Below are 18,565 nucleotides of genomic sequence, written 5' to 3' on the forward strand. Positions count from 1 at the left end.
TGCTCTCTGTTCCTCTGGTCTTTCTGCTCCTTTTTTAACAGGGAACTGGTTGTTGTGTCCCCCCAGCCCTCAATTCCCAGGCTGATGGATTTTTCCCCCTCTTTTCTGCCAGGAAGGCAGCTGCTGTCCCTGTCTGCAGAGCAGCAGTGATGGGGATTGTGGTCTGGGGGTTGCACTGAGCACTTTGCTTGTACATAAGGGATCTGTGGACATTGTTGTTGTTTTCCTGGGACTTTTCTGGGATGTATTTTTGAGGGATTCAGCTTTCCTTGGGTTTTTATAACCAGGACAGCATGAGGAATGAGTTCAAGCCCTGGGAGGCAGCTCTGAGGTGGGGTTTGAGTCAAAGACACACAGGAAATCCTTGCTGCAGGGTTGATCTATTTCCACACCAAGGTGTTTGTGTTGGCATTGATTGAGGACCCATAATTAATTTGTTTAGCCTGTAATTAATTCTCCAGCTAATATTTTATTTGTCATGCTTCGTTATGATCAGGGATCCTCCCACTAATTGCTGGTTTGTGGTTTGCAGACCTGGACAAACCCTTTAGTTAAAGATGCATCTCCCAGTTCCTTTTGAGCCTCCAGCCCCCAGCAAAAAGGCAGAAGTTCTCCTTTTCTGCATGAAAAGCCCGACACTGGGGTAAAGCTCTTGCTCCAAAAAACCCATGGACATGGTGCTCAGGGATGGGGTTTAGTGGTGGATCTGGCAGTGCTGGCTGATGGTTGGACTTGATGATCTTTGAGGTCTTCTCCAGCCTTAAAGATTCCATGATTCTGTGAAATTAAGGAGTTGTCCCCATCCCTTCCTTGCCTCCCTCTCCACTGACCTCCAGAGCTGTGCTGGTTGGAGGCAGCTGGGAAACTGGAGGGACATCCAAGCTTGAGAGTCTGATCCCGAGTTACCAGGGGAGAGGGGCAGCTGCTGCTGGGGTGGAAGGCAGCCCAAACTCCCAGCAGGGATGTTCATAAGGACTCTGTGGAGCTTTGGGAAGCTGGGATGGGTGCTGGGAAAGGTCGTGGTGCCCTCAGGGATGCTGTGCACGGGGTGTGTCATCCCCAGGTCATGTTGAGGTTGTGTTTGCACACTCAGTGAACTCCCACCTGCAGAAGTTCTGCCTGGAGGACACATTCAGCAGGAGCAGTGCTGGGTCAGGCCATGCCCTCACCCTCCTCCAAAGTTAATTTGTAGTAGCTGAAAATCCCAAATTGTCCAAAAAAATCCCACCCAGGTCCAGGGGTTGGGTGCAGGAAACCAACCCAGGTGGCAGCTCCTGGAGGTGGCCAAGGCTCTGCAGGGCCAGAGGCTGCCCTGCTGGAAAAGGAGTTTGGGATTGGTGGTGGAGCATCCTCTGGGGGTGAAGGGATTCCGTGGAAAGAGCAGGAAAAGGCAAGGAGGGTCTTGGAGCCTGAATTTGAGCAAGGAGGGGCTGGATCCTTTCTCGGAGATGAGGAGGGGAAGGATCTCGGTGCCCAGGGAATGCAAGGAACCCAATTCACCCTTTTCTTCCCAAGAACTGGGTGTGAACGGCTGTCCCCAGGGTCAGGGTGTCACTGGTGAGGGTCTGCCTTATACTGGAGGTGTGCGTGGCTGAAAGAACTCTCACAAAATCCCCGAAATTGCACCCCAAACCTGATCTGAAGGAAATTACAGCAGATAGAAAGATTTTCATTGGAGAGAAGGGAGAGGAAGGAAGGATTTCTTCTCCTTGGGCTTTTTTGTGTGTGTGGTGTTAAAGTTGTTGTGTTTAGGTGATGCCCAAGGACAGATTTAGAGCGTGGAGAGCACGCTGGGATAGAAAAAATATCTACAAACCCCCAGGAGTGGGGTGGTGGCTTGGTTTGGAGCCTGAGCCCAGGTTCCAGTGTGCCTCAGAGTGTTTTCACAGCCGCAGTTTCCAGGCCATATTATCACAATTTCTTCCCGGATCCTGCAGATCACTTTGTCTGCACATATATTTATTTATTTCTCACCCCTCCCCGTGCATTTGAGACGTCCATAAAATCCAAGTTTAGCCATAATTAGCAGCACTTTCTGCTTCCTCAGAAAGCAGAAGGGGAGCGGTTACGTGAGTCGCTCGTCTCAGACGAACGGGCTGGAAGCAGCTTTTGGGTTTGGGACCAGGTCAGGGAATCCAGAGCCTTGGAAAAGCATCTTGGGAGCGCCAGGTCTGGACACCCCATCCTGGCTCTGTCAGGAACTCTGTGCCAGGGCACCCTTGGCCAAAGCAGCTCCGTTGGGGGGTTTTTATCTGCTCAGTTGTGATTGACAACGAGAAGGACGGGGCATGAGAGTGTTAAAAACGAAAAAAAACCCAGGGGCTAAAGTTTCTTTAAATGAAAGGCCTGTTTTGTTTTTGATCTGGGATTCAGGAACTGAAGGGTTGGGAACACAGATATTTTGATAGATGGGAAGAGTGGTCTGGTAGTTGGAATATTAAAGAGAGAGACAGAGTGTGCGTGTGTGTGTGTTCCTCTCCCTCTCGAGTGGAAGGAGCATTTGTCACCACAAATCATCCTTGATTGCACAGAGCTGCCTTCGGAGAGGGCTCACCCACCCACCACCCTCAAAAAATTAGACATTTGTTATATGACATGAATTGAGATTAATTAGCGAATATTAACCCATCAAGCCGTGCAGAAACACATTTTTGGAAGGCACTTGGTGCTTGCAGCAACAGTGGGTTTGTCTCAGTTCTGGGTGGAAAGTTTGCAGGGAAATGTGGTGTGGGGGGTGCTGGAAAATGCCACTTGATCAGCCCAAAAGTTCTGTGGGAATTAGCAGCTCTTCTTTGGGAGAAGTTGGGAAGTGCCTGAGCCCCGGAGAGGGGCTGCACGCTGGAGGGGGGTGCTCAACCCCAGCTCCTGATCAGATTTGAGAGACAGAATTTGGGGTCACCTCAAGGCCTCAAAAGCCACAGGCTGGGCAAGGAGTGGGGGTCAGAAAGGTCCTGGTGCACGGAGCCGTTTTTCCCCTAAAATGTGTGAAATCATGGAATGATTTGGGCTGGAAGGGACCCGAAAGACCATCTAGTTCCAGCCACAGGCAGGGACACCTTGCACTGGACCTTCCAGTTGTCCTATTTGCCCTTATTCTCCCAGAGGAAAAAGAAAAAATTGGTTATTACTCTCCTTGAGAATCCCATCTCTTTTTTTTTTGGGATCAGAGCAGCTCAGGGAAGCCCCTCAGCAGACTGAGGGAAGGAAATCTGGAGGGCTGGCAGGACACACAGAAGCTGCTGGTGGGGACTGACCAGGGCTGATCCTCCTGCCTTTCTCCTCCTCAGCCAGTGCCAACATCTGCAACGTTGTCCTGATGAGGCACACGGAGCTGGAAGAAGGAATCGATGTGCTGGACAACAATGGGAACATCGTCGGCTCTTCCAGAGTTGCTGCCAAACACGTGAGTGCCCGAGGGGTTGGGTGAGCTGGGGCACAGCTGATTCCAGGCTCAGCACACCCCACAGCCGCTGGAATCCATGGCTTAAAGAGCTGGGAATGGAGGAGAGCAGCATTCCAGAGGACTTGTGTCGTGTGGGGAAATTTGGGGACTGGCCTTGAAGATTTCAAGGGGCTCAGATTGACCCTGGGGAGATCCTGTGCCTGGTGCTTCCACAGGAGTTCCTTGTGGAGTACCCAGCAGAGATCCCTCACACCTTTTCCCAGACGAGGAGGGCTCAGGCTCTGAGCTGAGCAGTTTTCACCCCTTCCCCTGCCAAACCTGCATTAAAAGCTGCCACCCGAAGCTGGGTGAGGGCAGCCAGGTGTTTTTACCCTTGTTAACACCTGGTTTGCTTTCCCCAGGACCCACTCCGTGCCTGGAGCTGTTCCCTCTCCACCCCTCGGAGCAGTTCTGCCTCCTGAGCATCCTCCTGAGCTGTTGTTTCCAAGTGGGCTCTCAGTGAGACGTGGAGCTGTACCCAGCACACGCCCAGGCACAGGAGTTAATAATATAATGCTGGCATTTCCCTCCCTCCTTCTGTCCAAGGCTCCTGAGGCACTCCAGAGACAGCAATTAATGCACGGCTCTGCAGTCCTCGGCAGGAGCTGGGGGATCTCTAATGCCTCTCCATATTGTTGTTTAACAGGGGGATTCAAACAATCTGTTGAAGTGCTCCGAGACACTTCTTGGAGCCAGTTTTCCTCAATTCCATTAGCTGGCTCCAGGACCTGCTTTCCCCTCTCCATCCTGATGGTTGGAAGAGAAAATAAAGATTAAAAGTGAAGGTGGAGCTGAAACGGAAAATTTGGGAGTTCTGGGAACTTCTGCTCAGCTGCCACCCAATCCCAGTGCTTCTTCCTGGACGGGTTAATCCTGGTTTTTGTCATGTAAAATGTGGCAGATCCTCAGTGTGACCCCTCTGTCCCTCTCTGGGGGTTTGTTGTGATGGGACATAAAATCCCTGTGACATAAAATCCTGGTATGGTTTGGGTGGGAAGGGACCTCAAAGCCCATCCAGTGCCATGGCAGGAACACCTCCCACCATCCCAGGGTGCTCCAAGCCTCAGTGTCCAGCCTGGCCTTGGACATTCCCAGGGATCCAGGGGCAGCCCCAGCTGCTCTGGCAATTCCAGCCCAGCCCCTCCCCCCCCTCCCAGCCAGCAATTCCTTCCCAACATCCCAGCCCAAGCTCCCCTTTCCCACTGGGAAGCCATTCCCTGCCTCCTGGCCCTCCAGGCCTTGGCCCCAGTCCCTCTGCAGCTCTCCTGGAGCCCCTTTAGGCCCTGCAAGATCCCTGGGCCTCAATAAATCCAGATCCTGCTGCTCTGTTGGCTCCTTCTGGTGAGTCTGGCCAGGAGGGAAGGATCAATGGAGGGACAACTGCAGCTCCGTGGTTGGGGTTTTCCTGGGAGAGGAGAGCCCCGTGGGTCACAGTGCCCTGCAAGGAGCCAGCAGGGGTTAAAAGCAGTCCCTGGAGCAGCAGTGAGGGGCTGCACTCCCCGAGCACGGAGCTGAAATCAACACTCAGCTCAGGGAGGAAGGGTCGAAGCTGCTGCTCAGCCCCTGTTGGGATATTTCCCCTACAACGTCTCCCCTACATCATCTCCCCTCCATTTCCCCTCCGACACTTCCCCTACATTTCCTCTACGACATTTCCCTTACAACATCTCTCCTACAACATCTTCCCTCCAGCACTTCCCCTACAACATCTCCCCTCTATTTCCCCCTCTACATCTCCCCTACAACATTTCCCCTACAACATCTGCAGGCAGCTGTCCCACCTCCCTTCCTCCCTGCAGGCAGCCCTGGCAGGTGTGTGTGGGATTGTGCCGGGGTGTTTGGACACTTTTGGTCGCATCAGGTGGAATCAGGGAAGCTCTTGGGTGTCTCTGTTTGTTCTGCTGGGTTTGTGACCCGGAATGTTGTGACCAAACAGCTCCTGGCCAAGCTGGAAGTGCCCACTGATCCCTTCATTCCCGTAAGTAGCCCAGCAGAGCCGTTCCTGAGCCCAGCAGGTCCATTCTGGGTTTGTTTGGGATGTCTGGATGTGTTTGTTTGTGTTTGCTCCACAGGCCCTGCTGGAAACAGCCCTGACCAGGGTGGTCCTGCCCATGCCTATACTGGTTCTACCTCCGATCATCATGTCCGTGCTGGAGAAGTGAGTGCTGCCGGAGGGAAAGGGGGATTCCCGAGGGGAGAGGTCCTCAGTGGGTGTTGGCATTGATATTTTATGGAATCATGGAATGCTTCAGGTTGGAAAGGTCCTCCAAGGTCATCGAGTCCAACCACCCCCAGCACCGCCACCGCTGCCCTGTGTCCCCAAGGGCCACATCCACAGGGCTTTGAAATCCCTGCAGGGATGGGGACTCCACCCCTGGGCAGCTCCTTCCAATGCTTAACAACCCTTTCTGTGAAGGAATTTTCCCCAAATCCAACCTAAACCCTCCCTGGTGCTGTTCCCTCTCCTCCTGTCCCGGTTCCCTGCCAGCAGAGCCCGACCCCCCCGGCTGCCCCTCCTGTCAGGGACTTGTGCAGAGCCACAAGGTCCCCCCTCAAATTTCATCCACCAAATCCATTTTTTTGCTTATTAAATTGCCACATTCCATCGTTTTGGAGCAATGTCCAGCCTGTTGAAGTTTGATATTGACATGGTTATTTTGACTCATCCCTGACACCCCAGCAGTTTGAGTAACCCATTGTGCAAGGTCAGTGGGAGACAAAACCCTCTGGAGTCAGTGGAAAACTGTCCGTGACTTGCAGTTCTCCACTTAGCAAACGGCAGAGGTTAAAAGGTCTCGGCTGGTGTCCAGCCAGAGGTGGCCATGGAATCATGGAATTGTTTGGGTAGGAAGAGACCTTAAAGACCATCTAATTCCAATGAGGAGCAGATTCCACCCCCCTAATTTTGTGCAAAATGTTTGAGTTTTTGTTCATTCTCCTCCTGAACAAAATCTCTGCAGCCTCTTCCCTGCTCCTTTTGTCACCCACACGGTCCCCAAGCCGTGATTTCCCTGTGGGATCTGCTGGGAATGTGCTTGGGAGTGACTGTGCCTTACTCTGGAGTTGCTGACTCTGGAGTAACTTATTCTGGAGTAATTTACTCGGGGCTTACTCTGGGTTATGTGTAGGAACTGAGGCTGGGCACCGAGGTGGTTTTGTGTGTTCCCACTGCTTTAACTGGTTCCCATTTCACCATCCCAAAAAAGATCAACACCCAAATGGGACAAATGATTTCATTGCTTCAGAGGACCTTTGCTGGGTATCCACAGATCAAATCCTCCATGTGCCAAAAATTCAGAGAAATTTGTAAAAAACTCCTCTCTGAGTTATCAATTTGTTATTTGAAATGTTTGTCTCCAGCAGGACACGCTGAGGGCCTGTCCTGGGGCATCCCCAAGCTGCAATGAACCTGACAGTAAAATCAGATTGGCACCTGGGGGCAAAGCAAAACCGATGGTGAAATTTGCTCCATCCTTTGGAGCAAAGTAACACCAATAAATCATTTCTTTGTCCTTGGGGGCATCATAAATCCTTGGGCTGATGTGAGTTCTGCTAAATGCACCTGTGCTCAGTGCAGGCCTTACTAAAACTGATCTTACCTGTACATTTACAGGAGATTGCCCTCAAAAAAAAATCATCATTTTAACTGATTGAAAGACTTCATTCACGTTTGGGAGAGAAAATTTTCCTTCTCACAGCCACGAAACTCTGTGGGTACAAAAATACCCAGGCCCTGCTTTTGCCTGCCTGAATTCTCCCCGGAGCTTTGTGCCTGCTTCCTTTGCCATCAAATATCCTTGGATTCCTGGAAGGCTGGCAGTGGGAAACAGCCGGGATGGGGACTGAGGTGTGGCTTGGCCACGCTGCCGCAGGTGGTGGCACCTCTGGAGCACCCTTGGGACACGGGGAGGGATCTGAAGTCAACTCACAGATCTTAGAACTGATTCCCAAAGGCTTCAGGCAGAGGTGAAAGCTCATTTGGGGGAAAAAAAGCTTTGGAGCATTTGGGAAAAGTGTAACTTGTTGAATTTAGTAGGATTTGAGTTGCAGGAGGGTGTTTTTAATGGGGGTGAGATCCAGACAGGCATTATCCATTTATTTATGGAGATCCCTACAGGGGCTATAAATGGGAAGGACGAACATGTTACTCATTATTTGGAGGCTGGAGAGCTGGAATGAGGAGTCACAGCCTGGATCCTCTGATGGATTTACATTTGGGATACGGGAAGGAGGGGATGATTCCTCCAATGGATTTGCCTCTGGGATTGTGGGAAGGAGGGGATGATTCCTCCAATGGATTTGCCTCTGGGATTGTGGGAAGGAAGGGATGATTCCTCCAATGGATTTGCATCTGGGATTGTGGGAAGGAGGGGATGATTCCTCCAATGGATTTGCATCTGGGATTGTGGGAAGGAGGGGATGATTCCTCCAATGGATTTGCCTCTGGGATTGTGGGAAGGAGGGGATGATTCCTCCAAGTCATTTGCATTTGGGATTTTGAGGAAGGAGGGGATGGCTCTTCCAATGGCATTTGGGATGTGGGAAGGAGGGGACAATTCCCATGCCTGGTATGGTCCCAGGTGGGTGATGGAGCTCAGCTGGGTGGGACTCCCACCCCTCCAGGAGCCAGCCCCTGCTCCCAGCAGCGGTTTCAGATCCCAGGAATTCTCCCTGCCTCGTTCCTCCCAAAGTTTATTTTAAGTGGCCAGTTCCCGGTCGCGTCTCTCCGCTCGGATCCAGGTCTTTCCTCTCTCCCAGCCATCTCTCCATCTGCATGTTTTAACTCCCCCAGCTGCCTCTCCCGTCTCTTGTGCCATTTTTTTCAGCTCTCTTGGCTCCTCTCGTCTCTCTGCCTGCTGTGTATTTTAACTCCCGGGGCCGCCTTCCCTGCTCTCCAAGTAATTCCATGTTCCCTCCCACTGCCGCGCTCCCATTCTTTCCCCATGTTTCATGCATTTCCTGCTGCTTGGACGCTCTGTTGGAGCAGGGAACATATAGAATCAATGTTTATTTTCAGCCTGCATATGCCATGCAGGGAACACGGTGTCAGTTATTTTGTGCAGATGTATTCTCATTGAAGTTTTATAAATAATATCTGTGCTGGCAACTTTAACGCGGAAAAATATTGGTTTGGCCATGTCTGTGGGATGAGGGCGGCTCTTCCGTGGCACAGAGCTGACAGTGGGAATTCTTTGGTGCCCCCGTGTCACACAGGTGTGGGGACAGCTGCTTCCACTGCAGGAAGTTGGGCTCTTCATCCCTATTTCCCTTTATTCAGACACTCCTTTGTTTGGTTATTACAGTGAAATCTGGGAAGTGGAGCTGTTTGCTCCCAGCCACCATCCAAGGCCCCTGCTCCTTGCAGAGCTGCAGCCCGTCCTGCAGCTGGTTTGTGTGGGACACTCCAGGTCTAAGTGCAGCCTCAGTCTGAGCTCTGTGGTGGGACTGCCCAAATTTTTGGCTCCTGTGGCCTGGCCAAGAGTTGGAGAAGCTCAGTCCATCACCAGCATCTGCTTTGGGGGATCTCTGAGTGGAGACTGAAGAACCTGAGCTCTTCTTACATCCTTAAACCTGCTCTGTGCCCCTCAGAGAAGACCTTTCAGAGGGTCTGAAGCACAGAGCAGGGCTGAGAAGGTTCCAAGAGCTCGGGAATGTCAGGATACACTGGAGAAGGGCTTGGAGCTGGCTGGGCAGTGTTTGTGAAGAGGCAAAGCTGGAACTGCTGGCGATGGGCAGGAGCTGAGGGAGAAACGGGAGCAGAACAGTTGTGTCCATGGGAGAGGAGCATTTCTGCTCTTCCTCATCTCCAATCTTCCTTAAGCAGCAGTTCCTAGGCCTGTTTTCCTGTAAATCCCATAAAATCTGAGTGCTCCCAGGCTGGATCAACACTGCTGAGCTGCTCTGGCTGAGCTAAATCAGTGGCACCAGGAAAAATGGATTTTCCTGGGGGCTGGCCAGTGCTCAGCCAGTGGTTTGTGGTGCTGGAAGGGCATTTTCTTCAGCCTGAACCGTGTTTGTCACTGCAGAGCTGTGGCTGGGGCAGGAGGCCCTCCTGGCCCTGGTGTCCATGGACTTTTCCTGGAGATATTCCCCTGTCAGTGAGCGCAGGGTGTTCCCACAGGTGCTTTTCCTCCGAAGTCCCCATCCGGCTGAGCCCTCGGTGAAGTTTGTTTGGGCTCAGCAGCTGCCAGCAGTGACACCTTCAACTGCTGGGGCTGTTCCCGGAGTAAACACAGAAACTGCTCCTTTAATGGTGTCAATCAAGCACAAAAATCCCCCAACCTCCCTCGTTTTGCATCTGCTGTGTCCTCTGGATGGGCACAGGGCTGGAGCTCCGGGCTGGGGACAGTGGTGGCCTGGCTGGGTGGGGCAGCAGAGCTGCTGGTCACTGGTAGAGCTCAGATTTCCCAAAATGACCCAAAATGAGTGAGAAGAGCTCGGGAACGGAGCAGAGAGACCTGGCAGAATGGGGATCTGGCATCTCAAACTTCCTTGGCACATGAGAGGGGTGTTCCGAAGAGTTTGGGATACCTCGGGATCCCCCGAGCTCCAGCCCCGGCGCTCCCCGTGCCCTGCGGCGGCGCCGGCGTCTCGCGGTGTCTGCACTGCCTCTGAACCTGTTTATAGCAAACACCACAGAAACCCCACAGAATCTGTCAGCTGGGAGACTCGGGTTCACTCCTGTCATGTTTAGTTTAGCATCTGACACCTCCTCCCCGACAAATACAGCCCTGGTTCACTGCACCCGATAACTCCTTCGGAGTGCAGCGCCTGACTTCCATATGGAATAAATTACAGCACCTCCTGAAAAACGCCAGAGGCAGCTGCCAAATTATGCAAAATTTAAACCACTAATGAACAATGTGATGAAAGTTGAATGGAGGTGTATTTACAAGAGCTACAACACTCTGTCTCCGCGCAGCAGATGTACTGTCTCTGTGTGTTTGTACCTACGGACACCGGGAGACGGGAGCCCAGGGCTCGGCTGCCTGAGGTGCCTCCCTCAGCACTCAGCCTGAGCGTTCCCAGCGTCTTCCTGCCTCTTGCAGTGTCCTCTCAGCAAAACTTGTAAAGGGAAACTGCAGCAGGAAGAGGCATTAGGGGGTTTGAAGGAGTGAAGGAGCAAAGCTTGAAGAAAAAGAGAAAGAAGAGGAGGGAAGTGTTGCAAAATTTCCTTTTCTTTGCCATCCAAAGGTCAGGGGAGAAACATGGATCAGTTATGCCAATGAGATAGACCAAAAGTGTTGGCTTTTAAAATTGGGCACCACAAAATACTGATATTAAAGGGGGCTGGAGAGGGATTTTTCCCAAGAGCAGGGAGTGAAAGGACAAGGGGAGATGGTCTCAAGCTGAGGGAGGGGAGGTTTAGGTCAGACCTTGGGAAGGAATTCCTGGCTGTGGGGGTGGGAGGCCCTGGCACAGGGTGCCCAGAGCAGCTGGGGCTGCCCCTGGATCCCTGGCAGTGCCCAAGGCCAGGCTGGACAGGGCTGGGTGCACCCTGGGACAGCGGGAGCTGTCCCTGATGGGCTTTAAGGTCCCTTCCAAGCCCAGCCATTCCATGATTCCAGGATTCTCTTGTCCTCCTGCAGCTTTCAGGCGTGAGAACTCTTGGTGCAAACTTTCCAATTCCTTGCTGGTTTATCCAATCCAGGGTTAAATCCCAAAGCTGCTCCTGTCCTGTGTGTGGGGTGAAGTCTCTAAAACTCCTGTTCTCCCATGAAATAGCACCAATACTTCTGCACAGTTGTGGTGGGGTGGGATGGGCTTTGCTCTTGTGAACAAATCAAGCTCCTTCACTTGCTTTTGGAACATCTCTGGAGATGTTCAGCAATCCAATTTTTAATATCTCTTTTTTGAGTATTTTTTGTGGTACTCAAAATCCATCTGGACACAACCCTGAGTTCTGTGCTCCTGCCTGAGCAGGGAGGCTGGGCTGGGTGACCTCCCTCCCAACCTTACTCATCCTGGGATTTGTTAGGCTCCAGAAGCTGCCCGAGCTGGGCTCTCGGGGGGCTCTGAAGGTCCAGACCTGCCCGTTCCCTGACCCACGCCTTTGGCAGAGCACACAGGGCAGTGTTGTGAACGAAATCCCTCTTCACCACGTGGATATTAATTCTATTTATTTTCAATCTGTGCTGATCCTCCGCAGTGAAACCCTTTGGAAGCTCCTCATCATTCCCTTCCGATGGGGGGTTAATGGGTGAAAAGAGGGATTTGCTTTGCAGCTGACAGCTCACAAAATGCAATATTTAACTTCCCATCCTTCCGAGCTCTGTGTCGGGAGCAGGGATCCCAGGGACAGAAGAAAACTGGACCTCTTGACTAATTATGAGTCATTTATTCTGAACCGCACAAATTCTCCAATCTGAATCCCAATTAAGACATTACACTACATGTGTTAATTAGTCTGCTCTCCTTTTTAAATCAAGCCATAACTCTTCCTAATTAGGAGGTCGGCCCTTGTAATTTGAACTGGCCTGAGTTGGAGGCACCCCTGCAAGTCACACCTGGGGGCTGGACCCGGGATCATTTTAAATTGGTTGAGGTTTTCCTTGGGTGATTATCAGGTCCCCAGCAGGGCAGTAATTACAGAGGGTGCAGCTCCAAATTAAGATATCAGGGGTGGTGTCAGCAGTGATGCCTTGGCTCTAAACTGAACCCCAGGGAGGCCTGGAGGATGCTGCTCCTGGCATCGCTCCAGCGAGGGCTCTCACAGATCACAGCAGCTTCAGCAGGAGAACAACCAGCTCCAGGAGCTGCCCCTGTGCATCCCAGGGATAATCCCAGCTTATCCAGGGCAGTCCTGGAATGGGACAGGTGTTAAAGGGTGTGGAGCAGGTCACCTCTCCTGCTTGGACAGGAAACCATTCCTGCTTGGACTGGTACCCTGCTCTCCTGCTTGGACAAAGCCTTGCAGGCTTCTCTGAGAGAATCTGAGATTCAGTCATGCTCAGTGCAGCACAAAGCAGCTCAATATTGGAGAACAGAAGCTTGACTTTCACAGCACAAATTGATAGGATCAACTCCGTCTCGAGAGCTTATTAGCGAGGAGCTGCGCTGTTGGAGGAGTTCAACTCTGGAGCGTTTGCCCTCCCCACTTCCCCCAAGCTGCCGAGATGAAGGCAGTTCTCAGCAAGGCGAGGAGGCTGAGTGTGCCCAGGCAGGAGCAGGGGATGAATTCCCCCTCATTGGCTCCCCCAGGTGTCTTTGGAGCCAGCATTGGACGTGGAGCAAGGGGCTGGGGTGACCTGGGGTCTGACCTGGCTGCAAACCCGGGCTGGCCGTGCCGAGGCAGGGCAGGGACAGGCCCTGGGCTGGAAGGGCTGGCTGGCACCTGGGAACGGTGCACCATGGATTGGGAATGGTTTCATCCCAATGATGTCACCACAGGGATGTTCAGGGCTTGGTGTCATCTCTGGTACCTCCCCTCACCGAAGGAGCGCTCCTGTGATCACCCCAGAGGGAAGATGTTCACCAGGAGATCATGGAATTGTGGAATATCCTGAGCTGGACCCACTGGGATCATCCAGCCCAGCCCCTGGCCCTGCCCAGACCCCCCAACAGCCCCACCCTGGGCATCCCTGGCAGCGCTGCCCAAACGCTCCTGGAGCTCCGGCAGCCTCGGGGCCGTGCCCATTCCCTGGGGAGCCTGGGCAGTGCCCAGCACCCTCTGGGGGAAGAACCTTCCCTGATATCCAAACTGAGCCTGCCCTGGCCCAGCTCCAGCCCTTCCCTGGATTCTAAATAACCCAGCAGCAAATCCCCTCCCTCTCCACATTGCTCATACACGCTGAACAACCCAACAAAACTCACTGTCAACTTGTTGGTTTATATTCTCATTTTTTTCACTTGAAGGATAGGGATCCTTTTTGTAAACAGCTCCAGAATAAATCCCTCAGGAATTATATTTTCCCCTTTAACACTGGTAAGCTGCCTGAGGACCTGTCTCCTGGAATATATTTAATATACCAGCTTCTACCAGCCAAACGTTGTCCCAGTTTTCCGGTGTAAATTCCATCCTTTTGGGTCATTATGAGACCCTGACCTTGCAAGTATCTTCAGGTGTTTGCTGTTAACAAGTTTTGAACCCATGAAGTCCCCTGGGAACAGCAAATGCTAAAATATCCTTGTCAGCCACAGCGGATGTTGGATTTTTAACAAATTAAGAGATTGTCAAGTTTACAGCTTTATGACCCCATTGATGAAGCCGTGCGTGCCTTTTCCAGTGTCTTTTCCAAAGCTCCCAGAGCTCCCCGTGTCTCTCAAGGCCCTGATTTCCTTCTGCCCCCTGGGCATCAGCTCCACCTTGCTGCAGGTGACACCTGTGGCCAGGTCACCTCGTCTGCCTCACCCTGGGGTGGGATGGCTGGAACTGGGGGCTGTGTGTGGCTGCAGTTGGTGGTGACCTGCTAAGAAAGAGGTGTCCACCCCTGGCAGTGTCCAAGGCCAGGCTGGACGGGGCTTGGAGCACCCTGGGCTGGTGGGAGGAGTCCCTGCAATGGCAGTGAGTGGGATCGGATCATCTTTAAGGTTCTTTCCACCCCAACGCATTCCATGATTGTCTGAAGGGCCCGACACCAGTGAGGAGAGGGGGGCAGCGGGCCCAGGTGAGCACCAGTGTCCATCTGATGATGTCCTGCACGCCCCTGTCCATGGAATTCTCTAACCAAGCCTCTCCCTTGCAGAACTTCGCTCCTGAGGTCCCGTCCCCGGATGATTCTCCCGGTCCAAAGCCTCGTGTGCCTCGCTGCCTTTGGCCTGGCCCTGCCCCTGGCCATCAGCCTCTTCCCGCAGATGTCCGAGGTCAGTGCGTGTCTGGTCACTGCCGGGGTCTCACAGGGGGTACAAACCCTCCTGTATCAGTATTGCCCTCCTGGATATCAGTCCTGCTCCTGTGGCTCCTCCTCCATTCCTGCATGGAGCTGGTTTCAGTATTCCTCATGTGAACGGCGCAGCGTCACCGGGCAGGTGAAGGCCCCTCTCCCTCACGGAGGAGTTTCCTTGGAGTTAAAATATTGAATCCAAGCTCTGTCCATGAAGCCAGGAGCCTGGGCCATCCATTTGAGGTGGATGTTCTTCCCCAGAGCTTCTTTGAGGGCTTTTCCTTTTTCATCTCCTGGGAAGACCCAGCCTGGGGGTGAACAAAGGAAAACCAGCCAAGGAAATGGGGGATGACCAATGCAATCACTGGGACCACTTCAGCTGAGCACATCGCTCAGGTGGATTTATCTGTAAGTCATTCATTTTGGTGATTGGAGCTTTTCCTGGTTGTGAATCTGTGCGTTTCCAGAGAAGGTCTCTGTTCCTAAGGGATAAAACCTCTGTCAGACAAGGACCCTGCTGTGGTTCTTTCCATGTCAGGGAAGGGCTGACCAGGAGTTGTCTGTCTGCAGATTAATTTGTATTTTTTCAGTCTGGATGGGTTCATCCATGACTTCCAGCCAGGGAATCTTGCTGTACACTCGTGTGCTGACTGACAAACATGTTGGGAATTCTTTGTTGTCCTTCTTGCTGTCTCCAGGCTGAGAGAAAACCGTCCCTTCTCTCTAAGAACCTGAATTTATCTCAGTCTTGGAGTCTCTTGCTAAAAGACGTGTTTGCTGAAGCTTTAATGATTCATATGGCTCTTCCTTAAACTTTTTCTAATTAGTCAACATCGTTTTTGGAGCCCTTCCATCAGGAGCAGACACAGCATTGCAGTCAGAGGCTGCATAAGCCCCAGTTGCAGGAGCAATGCGATTCCCCTGCCTCTCCCGGGCCCCGTGCATCCCCAGAGCCTGGTGGTCCTTCTGGCAGGAGCTCAGCCTCGGCTCCCTGGCCATCAGCTCTGTGCTCTGATCCCAGGTTCTGCTCCGAGGTCCTGCTTGGGAAAGGCTGAGGAGCATTGCCAGGTCTCACACCTGCTCGAGGTAGAGCCTGGAGCGTGTCCAACCTTCCTGTGTGAAGGAGACTCGGGCACGGAGCATCCCATCTGCTCCTTTTCCAGAGTCAGAGAGATTTTAAGGCTGGAAAAGCCCTCTGAGCCCATCCAGTCCAACTGTTCCCTCAGCCCTGCCGGGGCCAGCACAGCCCCGTGTCCCCAGGTGCCACATCCACACGGCTTTGGAGTCCCTCCAGGGACGGGGACTCCACCCCTGTTCTTCTGCCTGACCACCCTTTCCATGAAGGATTCCTTCCTGATATCCAATCCAAACCTTCCCTGGTGCAATTTTCCTGGAAATTTCCAATTCCCTCCCTATTTCTAGGAAAGGCAGCTGCACCACCAGGAGGTGGCCGTGGCCTCTCCTCAGAGGTCTCCTTTCAGGATAATCAGGGAAGCAAGACCACAGCAGGTGCCACCAACCTCATTTATTCCAAAGGTGACAAGGCCACTGTTCCCCCAAAATCCTGGAATTCTGGAATGGTTTTGGCTGGGAGGACCTTAAACACCCTCCTGCTCCATGCCATGACCAGGGACACCTCCCACCGGAATTGTGGCTTCCTGGGTGACGGGTAATTTCTCCTGTGCAGTATCTGATATTCCAGCAGGGAAAACCACGTTGATTTTAGCAGCTGAATGAATTCTGACCCACAGGGAGAATTCAGGACTGGTTTGCCTCAAAGGATATCGGGATTGCAGGCACCAGGCGAGCCTGGAACGGCGGCGTTGTTGGGAGTGACCTTCTGAAGGCAGCTGAGATGTTCTCAGCAGTGTAAACATGAATCAGCGCTGATTAGGGATCAGACAGGATGACGAGCGCTGCCCACGCGCCGTGTCAGGGGAAAGAAACCCTCCTGGAGCCTGCTGGAGCTCTGCCTGCTGGGATCCCAGCCCTGCCCCACGGCAGCGAGACCCGCCCTGCACAGCTGGAGCCACATCTGCTCACACCACGGCATCAGGTGCTCCACAGGCAGCCGGGGCTGGTCAGTCTTGGAATCCCAGACTGGTTTGGGTTGGGAGGGACCTTCAATCCCATCCCATCCCACCCCATCCATGGGCAGGGACACCTCCCACCATCCCAGGCAGATCCAAGCCCCAGTGTCCAGCCTGGCCTTGGGCATTCCCAGGGATCCAGGGGCAGCCCCAGCTGCTCTGGCAATTCCAGCCCAGCCCCTCCCCACCCTCCCAGCCAGCAATTCCTTCCCAACATCCCAGCCCAAGCTCCCCTTTCCCAGTGGGAAGCCATTCCCTGCCTCCTGGCCCTCCAGGCCTTGGCCCCAGTCCCTCTGCAGCTCTCCTGGAGCCCCTTTAGGCCCTGCAAGGGGCTCGCAGCTCTCCCTGGCTCCTTCCCTTCTCCAGGTGGACACAAGCTGTTTCCCATTCTATGAACTGGTGTGAGTGTTTATGAAGGACAATGTCCCCATTCTCCGAAATCTCTTTGGAGGTTTCTGTGGGGATGCTCAAGTGAGCAAAGCAAGGGGTTTACCTGGAACAATCTCTCTGGATCCATTTCTTCACAGCTTGGGATGGGAAATCCAAGTGTCCTTGCAGGGAGTGTCTCCCAAAACCTGTGAGTTCCTGGGCACTCCTCACTAGACCATGGGTTGAGCTCGATGGCCTTGGAGGTGTTTTCCAACCTGAGTGATTCCTGATGGTTCTGCCGGGGCAGATAAGGAATTTAGAGGTGTTTAAACATCATCTCTGTGCAGGTAGAAATGCCTTTGCTTTTCCCATGGCCTCAGTCATGGACACACCAGGACGGGACCACGCTGTTGTGCCGAGCACTACAGGGAGCAGATCAACAACAAGGTGTAAGAGACGTGTTCCGCTCCAAAAACACGGCTGTGGTCTGAGCAGCAACCCCTGCAGCAATTGTGAATGAGCCAAATTCTGCCCTTAATCACACATCCACGGCCTTCTGTAAATCGGAGAGCAGACACAGAGGCTGAGGTGTCATTGAGTGGTTGTTTTGGGCCAGGAGCTTGCGTGGCCGCCTTTGATCCTCTCTCCTAAAGGGGCTCAGACTCTCAGTTGGTTTTCCAGCAGAACTGAAGCCTTGCAGTAGGTTTAATAAACTTCTGGATAAATGTAGCCACCTCGTCCCATCAGCTGTAGCTGCTCTGGAGTTATTCCTGTGTTACAACAACTCCGGTGAAATCAGAGCTCAGCCCTGGCTGCAAACAGAGGCACCAATGTCGGGAAAGGGAACTCTGGAGGTGAACAACCTCCACGTGCTGGGGAGGTTAATGCACCCTGAGCCTCTCTTGGGTCCATACCCAGCCTAGCAAAGCCCTGGGTTTTGTAGGGATGAAATTCCACTTGGATTTCTGCAATGGTGCTCCAGAACTGCAGCTTGTTTCTAGATATTATGGCTTGAAAGATAACATTACAAAAATAAACCCCTCGTATCAGCCATGAAACCATGGATCCTTGAGAATACTCACGCTGGAGCTGCTGAGAAACGTTCTTGTCATCCCAGTGCAGTGTTAACTCTGGTTCCTAAGCCCATCAATATGCACTGAGTAATTCACTGCTGTTAAGTTTAGGAGAAACATGTAGTTAATGCATTTAGCCCACAACCTCCAACTGCCTCCCATGCCCCCCGGGGAATCTCTTCCCTCTCCCAATCCTGCAGCATCCCCACTGACAACTCCTACTCAGCTATGCACTGCCAATGGAAACAGCTGTGACAGCTCCAAACCGAAAATGGGACTTGTGCAAATGAAATTCAGTGTAGCAGCAGAAGAAAGAACCACGGGGCTGCTCCGCTGCTTTTCCGCCCCGTGGGCCCTGCTCCTCCAGATCGTTCCTTCCGCAGCGTCCACGAGGAGCTCGTTCATCACCATCATCATCATGGTGGGGATAGAGAAGGAGAGAGCCAGGTGGGAAATGAAGAAATGGAGCTGGAGAATGGCAGAGAAGCCTTCAGCCACCTGAGCACTCCTGCCCTCACCTGGGGGAAGTTTAAAGGGCTTTTTTTGGGTGCTGCTCAGGGCAAACTGAGGCATCTTCCGGAATGAGGCTGATTTCAGCTGAAAGCCTTTCCTTAAATATAATCTTCCTTTTGGATCTCCAGGACAAGGGGAATAAACAGCCTAAAATCCAAGGCTGAGCTATTGTTTTCCAATCTGTTTTAGCCTTCATCTTGTTGGCAGGCTGCTTTAGAAAAGCAAAAGGTTAATGAGCCAATGTGCAGTGGGATT

General features: G+C 52.7%; 1 protein-coding gene across 2 annotated transcripts in view; it reads left to right on the plus strand.

Moving 5' to 3' along the window:
• The window catches only part of SFXN5 (sideroflexin 5), an 86,387-nt gene that overhangs the window by 53,553 nt on the left and 14,269 nt on the right, over positions 1-18,565 (plus strand). For both annotated transcript variants that reach the window (XM_048304990.1, XM_048304991.1), the window contains 3 exons: positions 3,288-3,403; positions 5,515-5,600; positions 14,128-14,245. In XM_048304990.1, coding sequence (XP_048160947.1) covers positions 3,288-3,403; positions 5,515-5,600; positions 14,128-14,245 — 320 coding nt within the window. The remainder of the gene's footprint in view (positions 1-3,287; positions 3,404-5,514; positions 5,601-14,127; positions 14,246-18,565) is intronic.

Source organism: Corvus hawaiiensis, chromosome 5 (genome assembly GCF_020740725.1).
Source record: "Corvus hawaiiensis isolate bCorHaw1 chromosome 5, bCorHaw1.pri.cur, whole genome shotgun sequence".
NCBI lineage: Eukaryota > Metazoa > Chordata > Aves > Passeriformes > Corvidae > Corvus > Corvus hawaiiensis.